Consider the following 20187-nt stretch of genomic DNA (forward strand, 5'->3'; position numbering starts at 1 on the left):
GGGAAAAGGGGAGGAGGAGGGAGTGGTTTACAAGAGAGAGAAGGGAGAGCAAGAGAGGGAGGGAGTGGTCCTGTGATGGGGGATGAGAGCAAGGGAGGAGTGGAGAGAGAGTTTGTATGAGAGAGAGAGAGAGAGAGAGAGAGAGAGAGAGAGAGAGAGAGAGAGAGAGAGAGAGAGAGAGAGAGAGAGAGAGAGAGAGAGAGAGAGAGAGAGAGAGAGAGAGAGATATCGATCGATCAAGCATTGCCCGCAGAGGGGAGAGGGAGCCGGCGTCCAGAAAGCCTCCAGGGGAGAGAAAGTGGACAACCTGACTGTTTGACTGACTGTCTGTTTGACTGACTGTCTGTCTGTTTAACTGACTGTCTGACTGACTGGCCGGCTGGTTGATTGACAGGAGCCAAGAGGAGTGACTGGACAGCAGCATGGCAGGTAGGCTCCATCACTACTTCACTGCACCATGAATATTTGATCAGCCTATAAGCCTTAAATTTTCCTTCGCCCCGCGTTGACCTTCCATTCTCTCTCTCTCTCTCTCTCTCTCTCTCTCTCTCTCTCTCTCTCTCTCTCTCTGTGGTCATTTTTCAGTGTCATGTTATTTCCGCCTGCTGTCTGGTTTTTAACTAACACTGTGGTGTGCCTCGGCTGTGATGGAGAGGGTGAACGTTAGCTAGGAATACAGCAGCCTGTGTGTGTGTGTGTGTGTGTGTGGGTGTGGGTGTGTGCAGAAGCGTCATGCCCATTGAAACTGAGGGGGCAGTTGCCCCCTCGGGAGTAAAAAAGAAAAAAAATCATGGCAGTCATTACCTAGTAGAGCATCAATCCCCTTTTCAAACATGTGAAAATGAAATGTTAGTTATTAAAGACATAGTTTGTATAGCAAGTTAGTTGGCTACTTCTACCTACCATGCAGCTAATGTTAGCATTGTAATGCTAGCCAGAGCTGTTATGGCAGTGAGCTGTTAGTTTTTACCACCACTATCACATGTGTGTCTGTAGTTAGCAAAACACTGAATTCCATTTGATGTCTCCAGGTAAAGATGCAGTTCTTTAAAATAATTTGCATTGTGTCTTTTCATGTGAATAACATTTTGGGTGAAGCAAGATTTAGCTAGGCTATTTCAATAAAAGTGGCAGCAGTGTAGAAGCTAGTGTAGAAGTGAGTGGCTAACAGTCTCCAACACAGCCCCTCTCTTTTTGAGGCCGATGCGGAAATTGCATTCTGTGTAGCACTCCCGGGAACATCCATTCACCTCTATGGGAAACGAGCCAACTTCTCAACAAAAAGTTGAGAAGTTGCTATTTGCTGTGCTTTGGTTGTCACAAGGTGTCAGAGATGTATTGAATTGGGCACTGGTTTTGTATTGATTGATATTCAATATTACATTTTCATGCTAAAAAAAATCTTCAGAATTGTATTCTTGTTAGGGTGGAAAAACATGAAACACCAATTACACCATCATATGACTGTCAAAGTCAATGAGCTCCGTTGGTCCATTATATATATGTCAATGGTGGCTAAGCTAAGAACCATAACAGCGCAAATAATTGACCAAAAACTGAATAACGACATCTAATCCTAATGTTAATCTAAAATGAGACATTCCTCTAAATCTGGCTTCAAATGGCCAACATTTTAGAAATAGCTAAATGGGCCGATAAATCAATCAATCATGAGTGGACTTTATCTGGGCAGACTGATTGAATCATTGCAGATCTATTCAGACCTTTGGTCGCCGCCGAATGTCGCCCCCTCAGAATTTTGGCTTTTGTGTGTGTGTGCGTGTGTGTGCGTGTGTGTGCGTGTGTGTGCGCGTGTGTGCGTGTGTGTGTGTGTGTGTGTGTGTGTGTGTGTGTGTGTGTGTGTTTAGCATTCTAAACAGGTGTTCTGCTGACAGTAGAGGAGATAAAGAGATAAAGGTGGATGCTGATGATGTCTCTCTCTTATCTTCTGTGTGTGTGTTCTCTCTCTCTCTCTCTCTCTCTCTCTCTGTCTCTGTCTCTCTGTCCACAATGTATTTCAGACAGTTGTGTCCATGTCTCCTGCAGCACATCACCATACACAGTAATTCTATTCAGTCTGTTTAAGCTCCAGGTACAGAGGCACAGTGACAGCTTGCATAGAAACACACTCACAGAGCTTCCTGGTTCAAGGACAGAACGTCCCTTACTGTTCAGTGCAGAAGGACAATGCAACAGAGACAAGTCAATATTCTACCGCTGTGTGGATGTTAGGAGACAGTGCAGCATACAGTACAGTCTTCCTTCAGCTGCAGAAGGATACTGGCCAGTAGTGTAATAGATAGGACCATGATAATGGACCTTATTTCCATGGTGGCCATTTTGAACCTACGTCCCAACACTATGGCAGTGGTTCTCAACGTGCGGTCGCTGGACCACCAGGGGTAGCCTATTTGTAGGGGTTCCAGGGGGTCCCCAGCAAATGGATGAATTCTTAAACTTCAGCATTATTTAATTTACAGGAAGTTAACACAGTTACAGTAGATAATGTTGAAGAATCAGTGACTGAATACAGATAGTCATGGAATTCCGGACAAAATCAAATCTAACTCAGATTTGGGTTTGAGAGACAACATCTCATCTACTGAGAGTTCTTGGTAAAGGCTGAGAATCACTGCACTATGGGCACAGGGGTGAGAAACGCCCTGCAAGAGCAAATACTGCTGTTAAAGATCAGTGTTGGAGGTAACACATTACAAAGTGAGGCATTACTGTAGTCACATTACATTTGTCTGTAATGAGTAGTGTAAGGCATTACGGTTCCTAAATCCAGTAATCACATTACAGTTACTAAATCAAATACTATGTCATTACTTGCATTACTACATACCTGTAAGTTCTTCAATTATCAGCAGGATCGGGGGTTGAATCTGCAGGATTATGGAAAAAAAACATCAAACATAAAGTAATGTAACAAAAGTAATGTAATGAGTAGTGTAACAAGCTACTTTCTCCATGCAGGGAGTAATTAATTAAAGGCTGTTTGTGTATATTACTTTTTTGAGTAACGACCCCCAACACTGAGCGAGATGCACTTCATACCATCCTTCATACAGACATTTAATATTTTACACAGATTCCACTGATAAACGAATCAGAAACAAATGGATGTCAAGAATCTCAAGACATGGATGATATGGACCTATAAAAGGCCAATATCGACCCGATATATCGTTCTAGGGATGCACCGATATGGAAATTTTGGGGTGATACCGATAGCCTGCCGTTATTTTGTTTCGTAGTGACCCATTTGGGCCCTGCCGCCAAAATAATATATATTCTGCCCTTCATTATACTTTGCAATGAATATGGATTTAAGGATCAGGTTTAATTGTAACAACTTTGAAAGCAAACAAATGTATAGATTTAAGAAACATCTTTCATTGTAACGTTCTTTCACCCAACCAAAAAGGTATTTTTCAAATTAAAATAAACAAATAACATTTACTTCACGGCACACTGATAGCCTGTCCTTCCATTCAAATTTTTACATCTTTGGAACAGAATGGAGCAGTGACCAGCTCTATCAAAATCAGTCACATTGACCTCGAAACACATTTTGTATTTTATACACCATTGCAAAGAGGAGAATATAAGCTTTCGGTGATATCAAAATTATCAGTGTACTCCAAAAATGTATTGAGATGTATCCCTTTATGTCCTGACTGTTTCCAAACTGTGTTTTTGAGAAACGCAGTCTCAAAGTATGACAAAGTAAGATAGTTTTTCTTGTCACCCATATGAGCTTCAAAACTATAGCATTTGAATTTCACAATAATCTTTACACAGAATGAAAGCCAAGGCTGTATTTGACTAAAATCTGGTGAAACCCCAAAACAGCAAAAATCTATATTTTCTCATAAAATCACATTTCTACACAAACGGGCCAGTGCAACAACAGACTGATTTTGTCAGAGCAGGTCACAGTATTTTAATGAGTATCGGTCGGCCACTGCCATCGCTGGATTTAATCATATCGGGCGATCAGCAGATTGTGCTCAGTAAGGAAAAAACTGATATATCTGTGCATCACTAGCTCTAAGCCTACTATAAAACATTTCATTACACCCAATGGACAATCTCAGAGAAAGTGAGATAAAAGTGAAAGAAGAAACGGAGCTATGGTCCAAAAACAATCTGATATTAATCACACTGGAACATCCGTCCGTGCAGCTATATATATATGCAAATGTCCCCACAGTTTGATTTCTGTATGTAAATGTGAAGCTGGACTTCCCCGCTGCCCCTTCCTGCTGCTGTGAGCTCTCATTTGACTCTTAGATGTGATACAGTAACAGTATCCCTCTCTCCACCACTTCAGCTGGCCGCACTGAACAGATGCATGCTGGGAGCCTTATCGTGGCTCTTTCCTGACTTTTAAAATCCCCTTATGGAGTCTGGTGCTTACTGTAACTTTGAGTGCTCAAATCTTTCAGTGCTACATGTATTCACCTTATGTTCAGACGCGGGGGTGGGCCAAATTCTTCCGGGTCGTTTAACACTTCCGGCGGTCACGGCGCGAAATATAAAAGAACGTCAAAGAAGAGAGTTGTTTTTGTAGAGGACCGTGCAGGGGGTAAAACAAAGAACGTAGCCTACTACTTTCAGCTCGGTACACAGCAAGCAAGCGAGTATCCACTGTTAGCCAGGTCAGATAACGTTATCATCGACACTGACGAGCACTTTTTTTTTTTTTTTCAATTACTGTATGCTCAATGTTAAATACGCATACTGTACGCATACGGACTGAGCTTTCTGTCCGTACGCTGCGTTCATATCGTGCGTAATTCTGCACATTTTCTGAAAGTTTATGGATATGGATGAAACACACTCACACATTTGACTCTCTACTGCCCACTGGTGGATGTATTGCTTAACATTAGACCAACATGAAAGACGCATGGAAGTTTGTGGGCTGTGATGGTCGTTTGAAATGGACACATTTGTTTTCGGATGAAAATGGAGCATAAATGAGGTCTTACTTAGAGCATAGTGAGTTTTACATTCATGCCAGCAGTTATTCTATCAGAGCAGGTCACATTTGGTCTAAATTTAGATTGAAACTCTTTATTTGTGCTTGTAGTGCAGACATGGGTTTATCCCAGAGACGGGGATGCAGTACAGGAGAGAATGTAGGACAAGGGGAGAGTCGGGACGTTTCTGACTTTAGCAGGTCGTAATCTGTTGATTTGGGCCGCGGTCTGTTCTGGGAAATGTGCCTTCCACAAACTGGCTGCCCCCCGGCGGTGATGTCATCATGTTGGGAGACTGGTGGGTGATTTAGTTGGAAAGAGTTCAAGATCAGAGTAATAATGTCAGAGGAGGGAGGAGAGAGGAGAGAGGAGAGAGGGGAGGGTAGTGGAGAGGCTGAGAGAGATATGTGTGTATGAGAGCTGGGGAGAGAAAGAGAGACCAGTGTACTGTAGATGGGGATGAAAGTAACGATAACCTGTTTTAATGATAACCGTGATAAAATTCCTTATGATAATCGTACCGTTTCAAATTTTCATTATCATTAAAACCGTGGTACCGTGATTACTGTGTTACGATGATTACAGTGCTTTGAAAAACATGGTAAATACTGTCCATCATCAACCAAAGTTGGCAAGTTGAAATTTTTTAGCACATTACAAACCATGATAATATGATACTGTAACTGTGATCATTTTGGTTACGATAATCGTGATATGAAGTGTTCATACTGTTACATCTCTAACTGTAGACCAGGCTTTGTGTAATTGAAGAAGTAGCCTAACTTAGTTACAGTAACTTAGTTACTGTAATTCTATTACTTTGCCCAGTAACTAGTAATGTAAGCCTTTCATTACTAAACTAAATCGTTGGTGCGGATGCCGAACCCAGAAGAGTGCGTGACTTTGGAACTCTATCCTGGTACCAGCCACCAGAGTGTGATCGAGATGTTTTGGCTTCACTTTTTTGGAGCTGTCATGATGTCCATATTTTATACAGTCTACGATCATGGGAGAATCTCCTCTATTGCAACATTATTGTAGCGCTAAACAATGAACCTCTGGTAGTGTTTTTCCCCGCTCAAAATGGATTTCCTCAAAATGGATTTGTAGCTTTTTGGAAATAAAACCAAAGTTGAGAGGGAGGCTGGCCATCTGTTTCATCACTAAGAGAACGAAGCTTTGTTTCTCAGTCAGCATCCCAGCTACCCCCCCCCCCCCTTCTTTCTTTCTCTCCATCTTCTCTCCCATACAAACAACCACACATTTGTTTTTGTTTTGTTTTGCCCATCCAGGCTTCAGCGCGCACACACACACACACACACACACACACACACACACACACACACACACACACACACACACACACACACAGTTTAACTGATTAAAGTTGGTCAAGCATCCCGTATACCAAGTTAGAAACTCAAAACCATCACGTCACAAAGCAACAGCTATCCATGACATTCACCTGAAGCAACTTGCCTTCTTTCCTTGTATTTAGTCTCCGTCTCGGTTGCTAATTGCTCCCTCTTTTGGTGTTTCCGCTCTGCACTTCTCAGAGATCACCTGTCAATCAAACCATGTGGGTGGAGCTTGGATTTTCTGTTGATGCAGTGTGAGTTTCTGTACAGCAGGTGGTGCCCTTTTCTCTTTCTGTTCAGTCATGGTGGCTATCACTGCTCGTGTTAACTACTGCCCAGTTCTTCTTCTGTTTATTCTAAACAAACCACTGTTACTGCTGCCATACATACAATGCATCATTCCTTTGTGACAGAGGACATCAGGTGACATCAGAATGGTAAATGTTTCATCAACTGTATATATTTTGAATCACTATTGTGCCGTCTCGGTCAACAATAGAGAGGCACAGAAGGGACATTTATTTATCTGAAAATGTCCTGAATTTTTAATTTAAAGCCCCGCTAACTTCTATGTCTGGTCTCTCTTTCCGTCCTGTCCAGATGACACGGTGTCAGCGAGCAGTAACATGGACATGGAGGACCGGGTGTCCCAGCTGGAGCAGAGGCTGCAGCTGCAGGAGGATGAGATCCAGCTGCTGAAGGCAGCCCTGGCCGACGCCCTGCGGAGGCTGGGCTGCTGCGAGGAGCAGCCTGCCGGGTCGCACCCGGGAGGGGGACGTGCTGCCGGGAGGAGGCCCCTGGCCACCACACCTCCAGCACCGCCCATGAAAGGTAAGAACACAGGTGAACAGGACTGTAGAGGGCTTTTAGGTGACGTGACACGCCCTCTGGCGTGCATGTTGGAGGTCCACAGCTGCTTGGCAACAGTAGCTGTGGAAACTAAAGCTGGGTGTGTTTCTTGACCAATTTGGCTGTCTCAAAAGAATATAAAAAAAGAAGACAATATACATGGTCACTTTGGTAACACATTATATGAAGGTCATGTCTAAATGGTAAAATGGTAAATGGCCTGCTTTTATATAGCACTTTACAATGAGTAGGTACATTCATACATACAGACATACATACGCCGATGGTGCAAGCTACCACGCAGGGTGCTGGCACACCATTGGGAGCAATTTGGGGCTCGGTATCTTGTCCAAGGACGCTTCGACATGCAGACTGGAGGAGCCGGGGATCGAACCAACAACCTCTTTTATCCAAAGCGATTAGTGGACAACCCACTCTACCTCCTTAGCTACAGCTGCCCGTCTATAATGCATTATGCACACATTCATAAGATATTATAATGCATTTATAAGGCTTTATAAAACTTTTTTTATAAATGTTTATAATCATGCCTGTCAACTTATAACAAGGTTTATGAAGTATTATAAATGGTCCACATAATGTATTATAAGGTCAGCATTCATAGCGCATGTTTGAAAGAATAATCCCTTTTATTTTACACTTTACTTTCAGCCAGCAAATACTGCTCATAAGTTCTCATAACAGTTCTAGTATCATACAATTGCTAATAACCTTATAATACTTTATAAACCTTGTTATAAGTAGCCATGCATGATTATAAACATTTATAAAGTTTTATAAAGGCTTATAAATGCATTATAATGTCTTATGAATGTGCTCATAATGCGTTATAGACAAGACCTTCGTAGAAAGTGTCACCATAAATGTCTGTGCTGTTTTTGCCTGGGAACGGATACATCTGATCAATTTTGCATTTAGACAAAGCCAGCTTATTAGCTAGCTAAGCACATCTGGTCAGATCACCATCACTGCCTTGTTGCTAACATCTGATTTGCTCACTAACTTACATACTGTACCTTAAGTACAGTATGTACCTGTAATAGATACATAGCCTAAACAAAAGCAAAGAATCATTTGCTTTTGCTACTGTAAATTAGCCTGCTAGCTAGTTTGTAACTAACAATGCAAAAGTACAAATTTGCTACAAGTGTTTTGAAGTAGAGAATATGCTTCCTTTCCTATCTTCAGTCTATGAATGTGATGTTTTCCTGTCCCTCAGTGCGTCAGCTGCTCCAGGCTCTTCCCTCCAGACCCCTCAGTAACGGTTATGTTCAACAGAAACGCCTCCTCTCCTCCCCTTCCTCTCCTAAGAAAGAGGTGCTGCAGGCCATTAAGAGGTACAGTAAACACCCATCCCCATTCCACCCTTAAGGCATAGTAGAACCACACCGCATACACATACGTGTCTATACGTGCTGTGGTTTTGCACTTTATTTGTCCATTTATGTTCCATTTCAGTGGGGACACGTTGCAATTAAAGAGGTAACCACAACGTAGGGCAGGGGCTCCCAAACCTTTCAGACCAAGTATCTCTATGTACCTAACCAAATCTCCCAGGGACCACTCCCACTGCGGATACCAACAATATTTTCCCCATAAAAGAAAATTATCTGATTTAACCATGCATCAGAAAGGCTAAATAACAACATAAGGCTATACTGGTTCAGAACACACACGCACGCAAGCGCTTCAAACACACACACACACACACACACACACACACACACACACACACACACACACACACACACACACACACACACCAACATTAGGCTGTGAAAAAGAGGACCCCTTTGAAAATGTGTAGACTCACACACACACACACACACACACACACACACACACACACACACATAGGGGCATCATGCAAGCCAAAATTCTGAGGGGGCGACCAAAGGTCTCCGGCTAAAAATGTTGGTGGCGACCTAAGGTCTGAATTGATCTGCAATGATTCAATCAGTCTGCCTAGATAAAGTGTGCTGAATCGTGATTGATTGATTTATCTATCAATCGGTCCATTTTAGGGATGTTCATCAATTATCGAAAATCGATAATCGATCGTTAAGGATTGGAATCGATCCTGTGGCATTTGGATCGATTTTTTAATTATTAAAAAAAAATTTTTTTTTTTTTTTTTTTTTTTTTTGGGACTAGGTTTGGGTGGAATTCGTTCCTCCTCGCTCCACTCCATTGCACAGCCGACTAACGTGAGGTGGAGCTTCATATAGTCTCTAGTTTTCTGGCTGGGCACGGGCCTTTGTGCCAACAAAACTGTTTTAAACATGGGAAATTCACACCGGCATGCGCCGGGGACAGCAGTGTTGGAGAGGAGACACATTGAAATAAAGAGTTCATTGAGGAGAACACGTTGTCTTTCGTATTTTCTGCCATAGGCATTCATTTTGTAAAAAAAAAAAAAAAAAAAAAAAAAAAAAAATATTGAAAATATTGAAAATTTTCTAAGTATTAATAAAATCGATGATCGATAATTGATCGTTAATATTCACCAATTATCGATTTTGGAAAATTTTCAAAATGAACATCCCTAGTCCATTTAGCTATTTCTAAAATGTCCATTTGAAGCCAGATTTAGAGGAATATCTCATTTTAAATTAACATAAGGATTAGACTGTTGTGATGTCATTATTCAGTTTTAACCATCAATATTTTGCTCCTTTTCTCATTAGGGTAAATACTGTATATTTATTTCGAGATTTTGGTCAATTATTTGTGCTGTTATGGTTATTAGCTTAGTCACTCACTTCTACACTAGCTTCTACACTGCTGCCACTTTTCTTGAAATAGCTAAATCTGGCTTAACCCAAAATGTTATTCACATAAAAAGACTATATCCACAATGCTAATTATTTTAAAGAACTGCATCTTCACCTGGAGACATCAAATGGAATTCAGTGTTTGGCTTATGTCTTCATGGCACCAGAAACATCACTCTGAGCCCGCTACACCCTCTGGAAGTATATTTTCAAAATTGTGATATTTCACGAATATTGTGATATTTCTGAAAATCGGCCCAAGCCTACTCCTCAGTGTTAATGTGTATTATGTAAAAACTGTTGCCTATAAAAAAAAAAAAAAAAAATTGAAGGTGCAGATATCCTCGAACGAGCTCAGCAAGCCGGGCCTCGAACTGGCAACCACACAAAGGCAATAAACCAGAAAAGTAAATGGAGACTCTTTTCCACCAGACGACACAACCATGTCATGTGATATTTTAGACCAGTTGCAGATGACGAAGCACTGGGGACTGGTTCAACAACCAGCAAGGCTGTGCACACTGTGGAGTCTGAAGCCAATGTGGTGCTTTGCTTTAGATGAGTCCTGTTATCTGTACACATTCTAGCACGTGATTGGCTGCTGACAGGCAGTACAACTAGAGCCAACTGTATCCTAATGAGGAATCGACGCCGCTGTGGCTAACATCGGTCATCGTTTGTCGATTGTCAAATCGTTTTCCTTCCAAGCTCCTCAACTCTTACTTTCTGTTCTGTTCTTCACCAATCTAACAGTTATGTGTATGACCTTTATTTAACCAAGCAAGTTGATTAAACCATATTAATATTTTAGCAGTGGCCCGGGGGAGCAGTTTTGAGGGAGGGAAGGTTATACACAATCACATCTGAGTAATAATGATGTCAGAAATATCCGGCTTTCTTTTAAATAACGCTTCTGCTGAATGTTCTTCTCCTCTCTACACCTCTCCTCTCTCCTCTCCTCCTCTCCTCTGCTCCTCTCCTTCAGGAAGAGTATGTCTACAGAGCGTCTGAAGAGCATATCTACAGAGCGTCTGACCCTGGTGAAGAGGGAGATGGGAGGCGAGAGCCGGAGTCGAACCACCTCCTCCGGGAGCAGCTCCTCCAGCGGAAAGAGGTAACGGCCTTATCCTGCTAGACTTAGACTGTCCTTTGGAGACATTTGCCAACACATGGGATTCTATTATACTTATCCAAAAATCACCAATGTCTCTCTTTCCACATTTTGTGGCAGAGGCAGAAGTAACAAGATGTCTCCAGCTGTGATGGGAGTGTCAACACACACACACACGCACGCACGCGCGCGCGTGTGCACACACACACACACACACACACACACACACACACACACACACACACACACACACACACACACACACACACACACACACACACATTTAAATTATTATTATTATTTTTTTACACTAGTAATGCAATCAGATGTTGGGAGTTGGTCAGATACAAGAGTGCCTAATTGGCGACCACAATAATGCATACAAAGAAGATATATATAATACCGCACAGGGTGATGACAAAGGCAGATTGACATACAGTTATAGTTGTGCTGATCCTATACCCTTTTGGGCTATAGGTCAGCTAGATAACTAGCAGACCAAGCTATTGTCTGTTTTGATTTGTATTGCTTTTTATTCAGTCTTCTGTGATTTGTGTGTGTGGGCTTATTGCATTTTAGTATTGTTTGTCATTTTAATATTGTCATTTTACTATTGCATTCTACTCTTGCTTGCATTTTACTATTGTTTGTCATGTAATGTGTAATTGCTTGGACCCCAGGAAGACTAGCGGTCGTCATAGTCGCAGCTAATCGGGATCCTTTTAAATAAACAAATAAGCAAACACACACACACACACACACACACACACACACACACACACACACACACACACACCCACACACACACACACACACGATATAGATGGCCATGTTGCCTCTAACAAGCTGAGAGAGGATATTTATATCCTATAGGTCAGTGCTTGTGGATATCGTGTGTGTACTCTAGCAGTACATCAGGTTGTAATCAGCTGTCTTACCTGCCTGGACTCACTGTCTGCTTTTCTGTCTGACATCTATAGTTTGGAACCCAAGTTGAGACGGTCAGCAAAGCGTCTGTGTGGTTTTGTCAGAAGCAGAAAGAAACAAGTTGCAACTATGTACCTACTGTTCCTGAGGAGATTTTCTTTAAAGAAAGACACACCTTTTTCAAGTATTTCTAATGGTTCACAGTGAAAAGGTCACTCTGAATTGTATCTTATTTGATACACGCTGGAAATGAAACATCCAATCTTGACATCCGTTTGTAAATGACAAAAGTCTTCATAATGTCACATCATTGATGAACCTCCTGAACCACAAAAGAATTGATTGCACTTCATCTAGGATGAAGAGAAAAGATGAAACAGAGCCTGGAATGGAGCGGAGAGGACAAGCAGACTGGCTGTGTTTGCCCCCGAATCAAGATCAAGGACACTGCTTCACGTCTCTGTTTGATGGAGCCATTTTACACTGACTACAGTCACTGATGCAGCTGCTGTTGTTTTCTGATGTGACGGTTTTGAGTTTCAAAGATGGGAAGTACATACAGGACGCTTGAGCTGCCTTAATAATTCAGACTGTGCGTGTGTGTGTCTGTGAGAGAGAGAGAGAGAGAGAGAGAGAGAGAGAGAGAGAGAGAGAGAGAGAGAGAGAGAGAGAGAGAGAGAGAGAGAGAGAGAGAGAGAGAGAGAGAGAGAGAGAGAGAGAGAGAGAGATGTGTGAGCAGATAGTAGAGCGAGATAGAGATGAGTTGACACTATCATCTCATCTAATGTGGCTCGTCGCCATGTGTAACTTCCACCCTCAGCACTGTGGTAAATAGCTTTGTCCGCCTACAGTAAGTCAACTTTTGTCTGTCACAGTAAATGCTGCATCAGTCGACAGGCTGTTGGCGCTGTGCTGCCAAGTCTCCACATCTCTCTGTGAAGTCTAATGGACCGTGAAGCGCTCATATTTCCCAGGCAAATGAAGGCAGCACGTGTTTGCTTGTCGCCCGCAAACAAACCAGATGGCCGGTCATCGTTTGGCAAACTAGACAGAGTGATACGGTGGTTTATGGATGCGTTGTTAAGAACAAGTTTATGGTTATAGTCAAACACCTTGTTCCTCTCCCTCTGTCCGTCTGTCTGTCTGTCTGCTCTGTCTGTCTGTCTGTCTGTCTGTCTGTCTTTCTGTCTGTCTGTCTGTATGCTCTGTCTGCTCTGTCTGTCTGTCTGTCTGTCTGCTGTGTCTGTCTGTATGCTCTGTCTGTCTGCTCTGTCTGTCTGTCTGTCTGTGTCTCAATTCTCCAGTTTCTCCACAATTTTTCCTCTAACAATTTTATCTGACACATTTCTCCTGTCTCTTGTTCTTCTCTTCTCTCTCTCATCACCATCCTTCATACTAGTGGAATACCCGTGGCCCGGCCATTTAGTCAGGCCTCGCTCACAGAGTTGGCATGCAGCCTCTCCTCTCTCTCCTCAGAGGGGTTTCGTAAGTCCCATTCCCTGGCTGATTCCAACTCTACTCACCTGTGTGCTCCTCCACTCTAGAGCTCTCCATGGCCCTGAACTCATTCATTTTGGCCACTAATTCGTCATTTTTGGCCAATTAGTCGGCCCTAATTACCTAATTCAAAAACCCAGCTCTCACACACATACACACACACACACACACACACACATACACACTTCACATTCTTATTATAGGGTTCATCAACCGTTACACTTTCCTTTCCTTTCCTTTCCTTTCCTTTCCTTTCCTTTCTCCACCTATGGAATAAGTAAAATGCAACAGTTAGACTAAGCTCTCTCTCTCTCTCTCTCTCTCTCTCTCTCTCTCTCTCTCTCTCTCTCTCTCTCTCTCTCCTTTATTTCTCACTGCCTCCTCTCTCACTGTCTCCGCTCTCTCTCTCTCTCTCTCTCTCTCTGTCTCTCTCTCTCTCTCTCCTTTATTTCTCATTGCCTCCTCTCTCACTGTCTCTCTCTCTTTCTCTCTCTCTCTCTCTCTCTCTCTCTCTGGTGAGTGGGCTGGGGCATCAGGATCAGGAAATGCATTGTGATTGGCTGGAGAGGCTCTCCAGGCAGAGCTAAAAGTTAGCTCAGTGAAGGAGGAAGTCTGTGTGTTGCTGTGGTTGCCGGACAGGACAGAAACCGCTTTGACAACTGTTACCCAACGGGAAGCTTTGAGCCATGAAGAAATCTACAAGGTAAACACACGCTTGACATGTTTGACAGACAGTGCAGGATACAGCCAGCAGAAAGGTTTTACATGTGACAGACAGTGCAGGATACAGCCAGCAGAAAGGTTTTACATGGGAGTGCTTTGCTTCCCAAAGGGGGATGTGCGAAAATGTCTCAATCTCACGGAATGATCCATTGCACAAGAATTGAGATATTTAATGGTATTGGAAACTAAATTCCTCTGATGACCAACTGGTAACAATATATATTATATGATGGAGATGCTTGCTTTTCCAAAATGGATTACTAGCCTTTTGAAGTAGCAGGATGATGATAAAAGAGGAAAATGGTCTCCACAGCCAGCCAGCCCTTCATTTGCTGTTAGACTACTATTCAAATAGATTATATGTGGCACAGTGGAATATGAGTTGGTGCAGATGATACTTTAGTGTGGTTTGGGTGTTTGTAAAATGCATTTAGTAGAATCCACTGCTCAAAGTTTGCTTTTGGGTTATTTTGTATTGAGATGAAGCCAGTGGACTGTGCTGCACCCTGAGGAAGTAGTTTAATGCAGCTCAGTGTTGTCACGCAAACCATTTGGTGCGTTTGATTTCCTCGTCAGCAGGGTTTTTGTGTGTTTGGGGAGGGGCAGGCACACAGTGACAGCATAAATAAAACACAAACCACAGCCAGTTGTTGTAATGAGCCACAGATCAGATGACAATAGACCGCTATAGTGTACGGAAACAAGATATCTTAATAAAAGACATTTTGAGGAGCATTCAAGTGGGAATCTCAGCTATTGATACGATTAAACCAAGAGGAAAAAGTCGTCGTGTTTTTCAGATGAGTGATATTTTCAAGTCTCATGATCTAAAAACTATTGGATTGTTGGATTCATTCACAAAGGTTGTTTACTCTCAGATGAGACTTGTGTAAAACAAAGACACTCCAAAAGAAGATCTGCTGTACTTCTGCTCCCCCAAAAATGGAAGACTGATTTGTACGGTCTTCATCTCAGGCTGCAAATGTTGGAACAATTATCTAAAGCGTTTTCCACCAGCTCATGAAAGCATGTGATGCCTTTTTCAAGAGTGGATCTCTTTTATGTTGTTACATTACTGGGCCGTCTCGCTCTTTTGTCCGCGGGCTTCAAATTATGGTTGGGAACAAACAAACATGTCACATTGTGTCCATGTCCAGTTATGAAAGACATGCGCATGCGCACGCACGCACGCACACACACACAGGGAGAGGAGATGTAAAGTGACAGGCAGACAACCTCATTGACTCAACAGAGGCAACCGAGGACAGAGCTCCTGCATTATATAATAGAATAAAGTTGAAAAAGTAAATAACAATCTTACGTTTGCTTAGGTTTTACAAATTACTTCATTTGACCTACTTATGTTTTATATATACATGTAGCTGTGTGTACACACACTTTTCTTATTCTCATGTGTTGTCTGACAAAGAGACACTGAGTTGAAACATTGCACTGTGGAAGTTAACATGGAGCATTTTGACTTTTGGATGGTCAGAAGGTTTAAATTAAACTTCTTTGCTAACACAGGACCACAGGGTGGACATTAAGCTGCATGGTCTGTCGAGAATAATTGGAAATGCCTATCAGTTGTGCTCCTTTTAATTTTTCTTTTAGGTAGCGTGAAAATATTAGAAGCACTAATTTCAGGTGAAAGTTTTAGATGCCGAATTTCCAGGGTAAACCATGAAAATCCCCATAATAGCAGTTTGGAGGTTTCACATGACAACAGAGACATGCTGCTAACATGGTAGCTCTGTAACAGCCTGCCTGCAGCAGTGGAGCAGGGACAGGAGGGGTGTGTCTCTGACTGATCTGTCAGGATTACAGATTCTGCTCAGCAAGCAGAATTGACATGCAGTAAACGCATCGGCTGGGGCCCTGGTTACAGAGCAGCACTTTGCAGCTACACAAAACAATGTTTTTTTTTTTACCAGGATTTCTTTTCTGCTCCAGAAAGCTTTTGTGTCAGTGCTTAAAGTCATTCACTTTCATTTACACTGCCCGCGTTAATATTAAGTACACTCAAAATGGCCCTGCGGCCTGGCATGCTGGAGGAAGTTGTGCATTGCACTGTATTTGGGGTTACGTCATACAGCAGACCTGAATCCATGCAAATATAAGACATAAGGAAAATTTCTCTTATCATGCTCAATCAGTCAATCTCTCTCTCTTTCTCTCCCTCCCTCTCTCTCTCTCTCTCTCTCTCTCTCTTGTCCTGATGTATCTAACGCCACAGGGCACAGAACCTATCAGATTGGATTAGACTAATTAATGTAATCGGACACAAAGGTCTTTCAAACTGTATTTTCGAGAGAGAGAGCGAGAGACACACACACACACACACACACACACACACACACACAGATATAGACAGAGAAAGAGAGAGAGACACTGACTGTGTCTCTTCGTCCATTAAGTGTACCTCTGCAGTCTTCCCTCATAATGGACTGGGACTTGGGAACACATTACACTCAGACCGCACCATCCATTTGCCTAATGGCTGGATCGCTGTCATAAAAAGTGATTTACTGCAACAGCCGTCGCTGCAGTCTTCCCAGTTACAGGAACCATTTTCATCAGATGATCATTTATTTACCAAATAGGCTACAATGGAATGTAATCTCTTGTACTCAAATCTAGTAATTTAACTATTATATTGTTGCACCAAGTTCTTGCACTTACCTTGCTGTGGACAAGCGTGTCATCTGAATGCCTAAAAGGTCAATAAAATGTCGCAGAGACCTGAGGAATATTTGAAGTGAGTGAAGAAGTCAAACATGATATGCCGACATTTAATAACACAGCATGTTTTGACTTGTTAAATACATTCTAACTGTGACATGCTGACAGGCATTCAACAGTAACACAAAAGTTGGCTGACTCTTTTTAAGGAACTTTCAAGAGGAACACACCAGACACTGAAGTGATGCGGACGCGCTGCGAAGCACCTGGAAATGCAGCTAGTTTCATTTCAGCGGCCTTGCTAGCAGATTAGACTGTTCAGAGCACAGGCGGCTCGCGCCCTGCAGTGACAGTTTCGGCATCTGGTCTAGTTTTGTGCGAGCCGCTAGCGATTGTGTCAAAAACGAGCTAGGAAGTCAGTACAAGTTGTGACCCGCGTGGAGCAAAACAATGTGCGTCTGGTGTGAACGGCCAGGTGGTGTGTTTGAGGTGTTAGGTGTCAACCATAGGGTAAACTCAGAGGCTTCCTTGAGGAACCTCTTCACAAAGGGTTCATGTACCTTCATGAACGTGTAACATAATGGGAGGTTTCTTTAAAGAACCCTGTAGGGCCGGGTTTTCCTTGTTGTTTTTATTCAATCAAGAACCATATGGTGCTTATTAGGTCCCTCTGGATCTTAGAAGAACTCTCGTTTTTAGAGTGCAGACAGGCAGAGAATGCTAACCGGTTCCCTCAGCATCGCATAATGAGTCAGCGGTGTGTTCGTGCATTACTCCCTTCTCCTCATTAGACCCACACAGTTATTTACCCCGCTCCCCTGTCCTGCTGCCAGATACCCAGCATGCACTGCACTAATTACTGGCTCTGAATCAATCTTGTTCTCTCATTGGCTAGAACCAGACCACTCCCCGTCCTTCCTGGCAGACCACACACACACACTCACAGGCACACAAACACAAACACATACACACACTTTAGAAACAAGCTGGCCTTTATGTGGTTCTTTTAAAGAGGCGACTCTGCCTGGTTGTCTCCAGCTGCCCCCAAACAGCAGACATGGACACCAGTCTGCTCCTCATGAGGTTCACTTGTTCCTCAGACTGCCCTTCTATGCTTTTTATATACACACACATGCAAGCTCTAGTCTCAATTTTTTTTTTTTATGTTGTGAGATTTGTTCACTCTTCTCTCATCAATGTGTCTTTTGTCACTCTGTGAAACACTGTAGCAAACCTGTTTTGTAAAAAACAAACAAAAACTGTATGAATACATTGAGCTTGATGTGACTTGACGAGCTCAGACAGACACTGAGCTGACAGAATGCTGTGAGGCTTTTCCCAGTCGACTCCCTATTAAACAAATGTGAGGCCAGGATACACACGGCTCATCCTGGTAGCTTCCTAGAGTTGCCTCCAGTCTGTCTTCATGCCAGAGTACCAGTTACCATCATATCACCTCTTTTACAGTTTGTTGATAGTGTGATAGCCAAATATGTCAGAGACCTCATGAGTTTGGATCCAATATGGGTGCTTGGGCTGATTCTGTTGAGTCTCCTTCCTGCAATGCAAGAGAAACAATGTCATACTAATAGTCCATGAAAGATTTTTACACTTGGTTGACAGGCAATTGAGAACTAATGGCTCTTTCCCACCACATTTTACAGCCCTGCACAGCCCGTCACCACTCGCCTCTACTTGTTTCAACTCGATGGACGTTCTGTTTCGACCGCCGTTCATCTGCCCCCGCCCACCCCCGCCCATCATAGCAATATCTGCATATCTGTCCTTCGCTTATAGCCGAAGTAGGCTATAACATAACATTACAATTAAATCCATCCACAGAACTTTTAAACTGTTTATGAAATACTGGTGCCTCTAAATGACCTACAGTGTACATGGGCGAATGTGACAATCGACCAGGAGAATGGATATCACTCACAGGCATGCGCTGCGCTGTGCGGGGACGGGAGAGGCGCAACAGAGTGACGCCTCTACCCCGCGGCCTCTAGGCAAGACCGCGGCTTCACCAAACACCCGCTGCGGCCTAGCGGAGCGCTGCAGCCTCCACTCAGCTACAGTACAGAGCTCCCTGAGCGAGCAGCTGACTTTTTTCTCAGACAATTGAACACCCGCCACGATTTTATTTCACCGGAGGCGAAGGCAGCAACACAAAGACTGATGGAAATATACATAACAGAGAGAAGGTAAGCCCACTAAACTGGTATGCAGCCGCCAGCATTACATATGACAGTCAGTAGACAGAGTAAACACGATTCTGCCTGACCAATCAGTCGTCTACAATGTTTTCACGTCACCGTATGAACCCGGGTTCGCAGAATAGAACCCCGACGAGGCAGGGACGAAAAGTTGCACGACTCAGCCCCAAATCACCCGGGCTGGGCCGGTTTTTACCGATGGGATGAGACCATTTATCGAGTCGAGCGGAGCGGGACCGCGGTACTACCTGCGGTGGAATTGGGCCATAACTGTGGTCTCCTGAGTGCAACATTTTCTGTTGTGCACTTTTGTTGTTTGTGCACTGACTGTCTTTGGCATTTTCTGGATTTCTCTTTGGACTTCTCCTTTTCTCATCAGTGTGACAGTTCTGGTTGGTTTCTTTTGCATCTGATGTTTTAAGACAAACCTCCTAAATCATTGGACTTTTCCTCAGCGTGTCTAGAAGCATGTGGTTTCTGCAGATTTTGAGTGTGTATCCTGCTAGTGTGGTGTGGTGTTCCCTCCCACCTCCCCCTCTGCTTCTGCATCCATAGAAACAAACACTCAGGTCAAGTCAAACAAGTTGTTCTCTAGACTCTGTATTCTCCAGATGCTGAACGCATAGAGGCAGTCCTCAGCTTCTCCTTATCTTATCCAGCCTTATTTTACTGCGCTCGCCATGGTGATATCCACCTGTCCGCTGAGGCAGCGTGTCAGCATCCTGACGGAGCCTGATTGGCTGACAGCATCCTGACAGGTTAGGTTGAATTGTCAGCACGAACAGAACTGTACAGTGGGCAGTTGTGATTGGTTGACAGACAGATGATTCAGGAAGTGCTGTCACTGTACTGTAGCTCAGCCGATGCAGCTAGAAATAGTTTGAGTTTTGATTGACTGAGTGCTCTCATCTACATTTTGACAAACTGGCAGTTTGGCTCACTGGCTCTCAGTATAGATTAAAGTCAAGTTGACATACATACTGTTTTCCTACTCTCTATCACCGATTGAATAACACAACAGTGATTCAGCCTGCAGTA

At 43.1% G+C, this 20187-nt stretch overlaps 1 protein-coding gene across 2 annotated transcripts in view; it reads left to right on the forward strand.

Moving 5' to 3' along the window:
- The first annotated feature begins 287 nt into the window (after positions 1–287).
- Positions 288–20187, forward strand: part of eml2 (EMAP like 2) — a 38235-nt gene continuing 18335 nt past the window's right edge. Inside the window, exons 1-4 of one of the 2 annotated variants that reach the window (XM_083636405.1) lie at positions 288–429; positions 6950–7180; positions 8439–8556; positions 10979–11107. In XM_083636405.1, coding sequence (XP_083492531.1) covers positions 423–429; positions 6950–7180; positions 8439–8556; positions 10979–11107 — 485 coding nt within the window. In that variant the 5' untranslated portion in view covers positions 288–422. Of the gene's footprint in view, positions 430–6949; positions 7181–8438; positions 8557–10978; positions 11108–14120; positions 14232–20187 lie in introns of those variants that run through there. The other variant, XM_083636406.1, reaches the window with a different exon arrangement.

Source organism: Poromitra crassiceps (assembly GCF_964638095.1).
Source record: "Poromitra crassiceps genome assembly, chromosome: 5".
Taxonomy (NCBI): Eukaryota; Metazoa; Chordata; class Actinopteri; order Beryciformes; family Melamphaidae; genus Poromitra; species Poromitra crassiceps.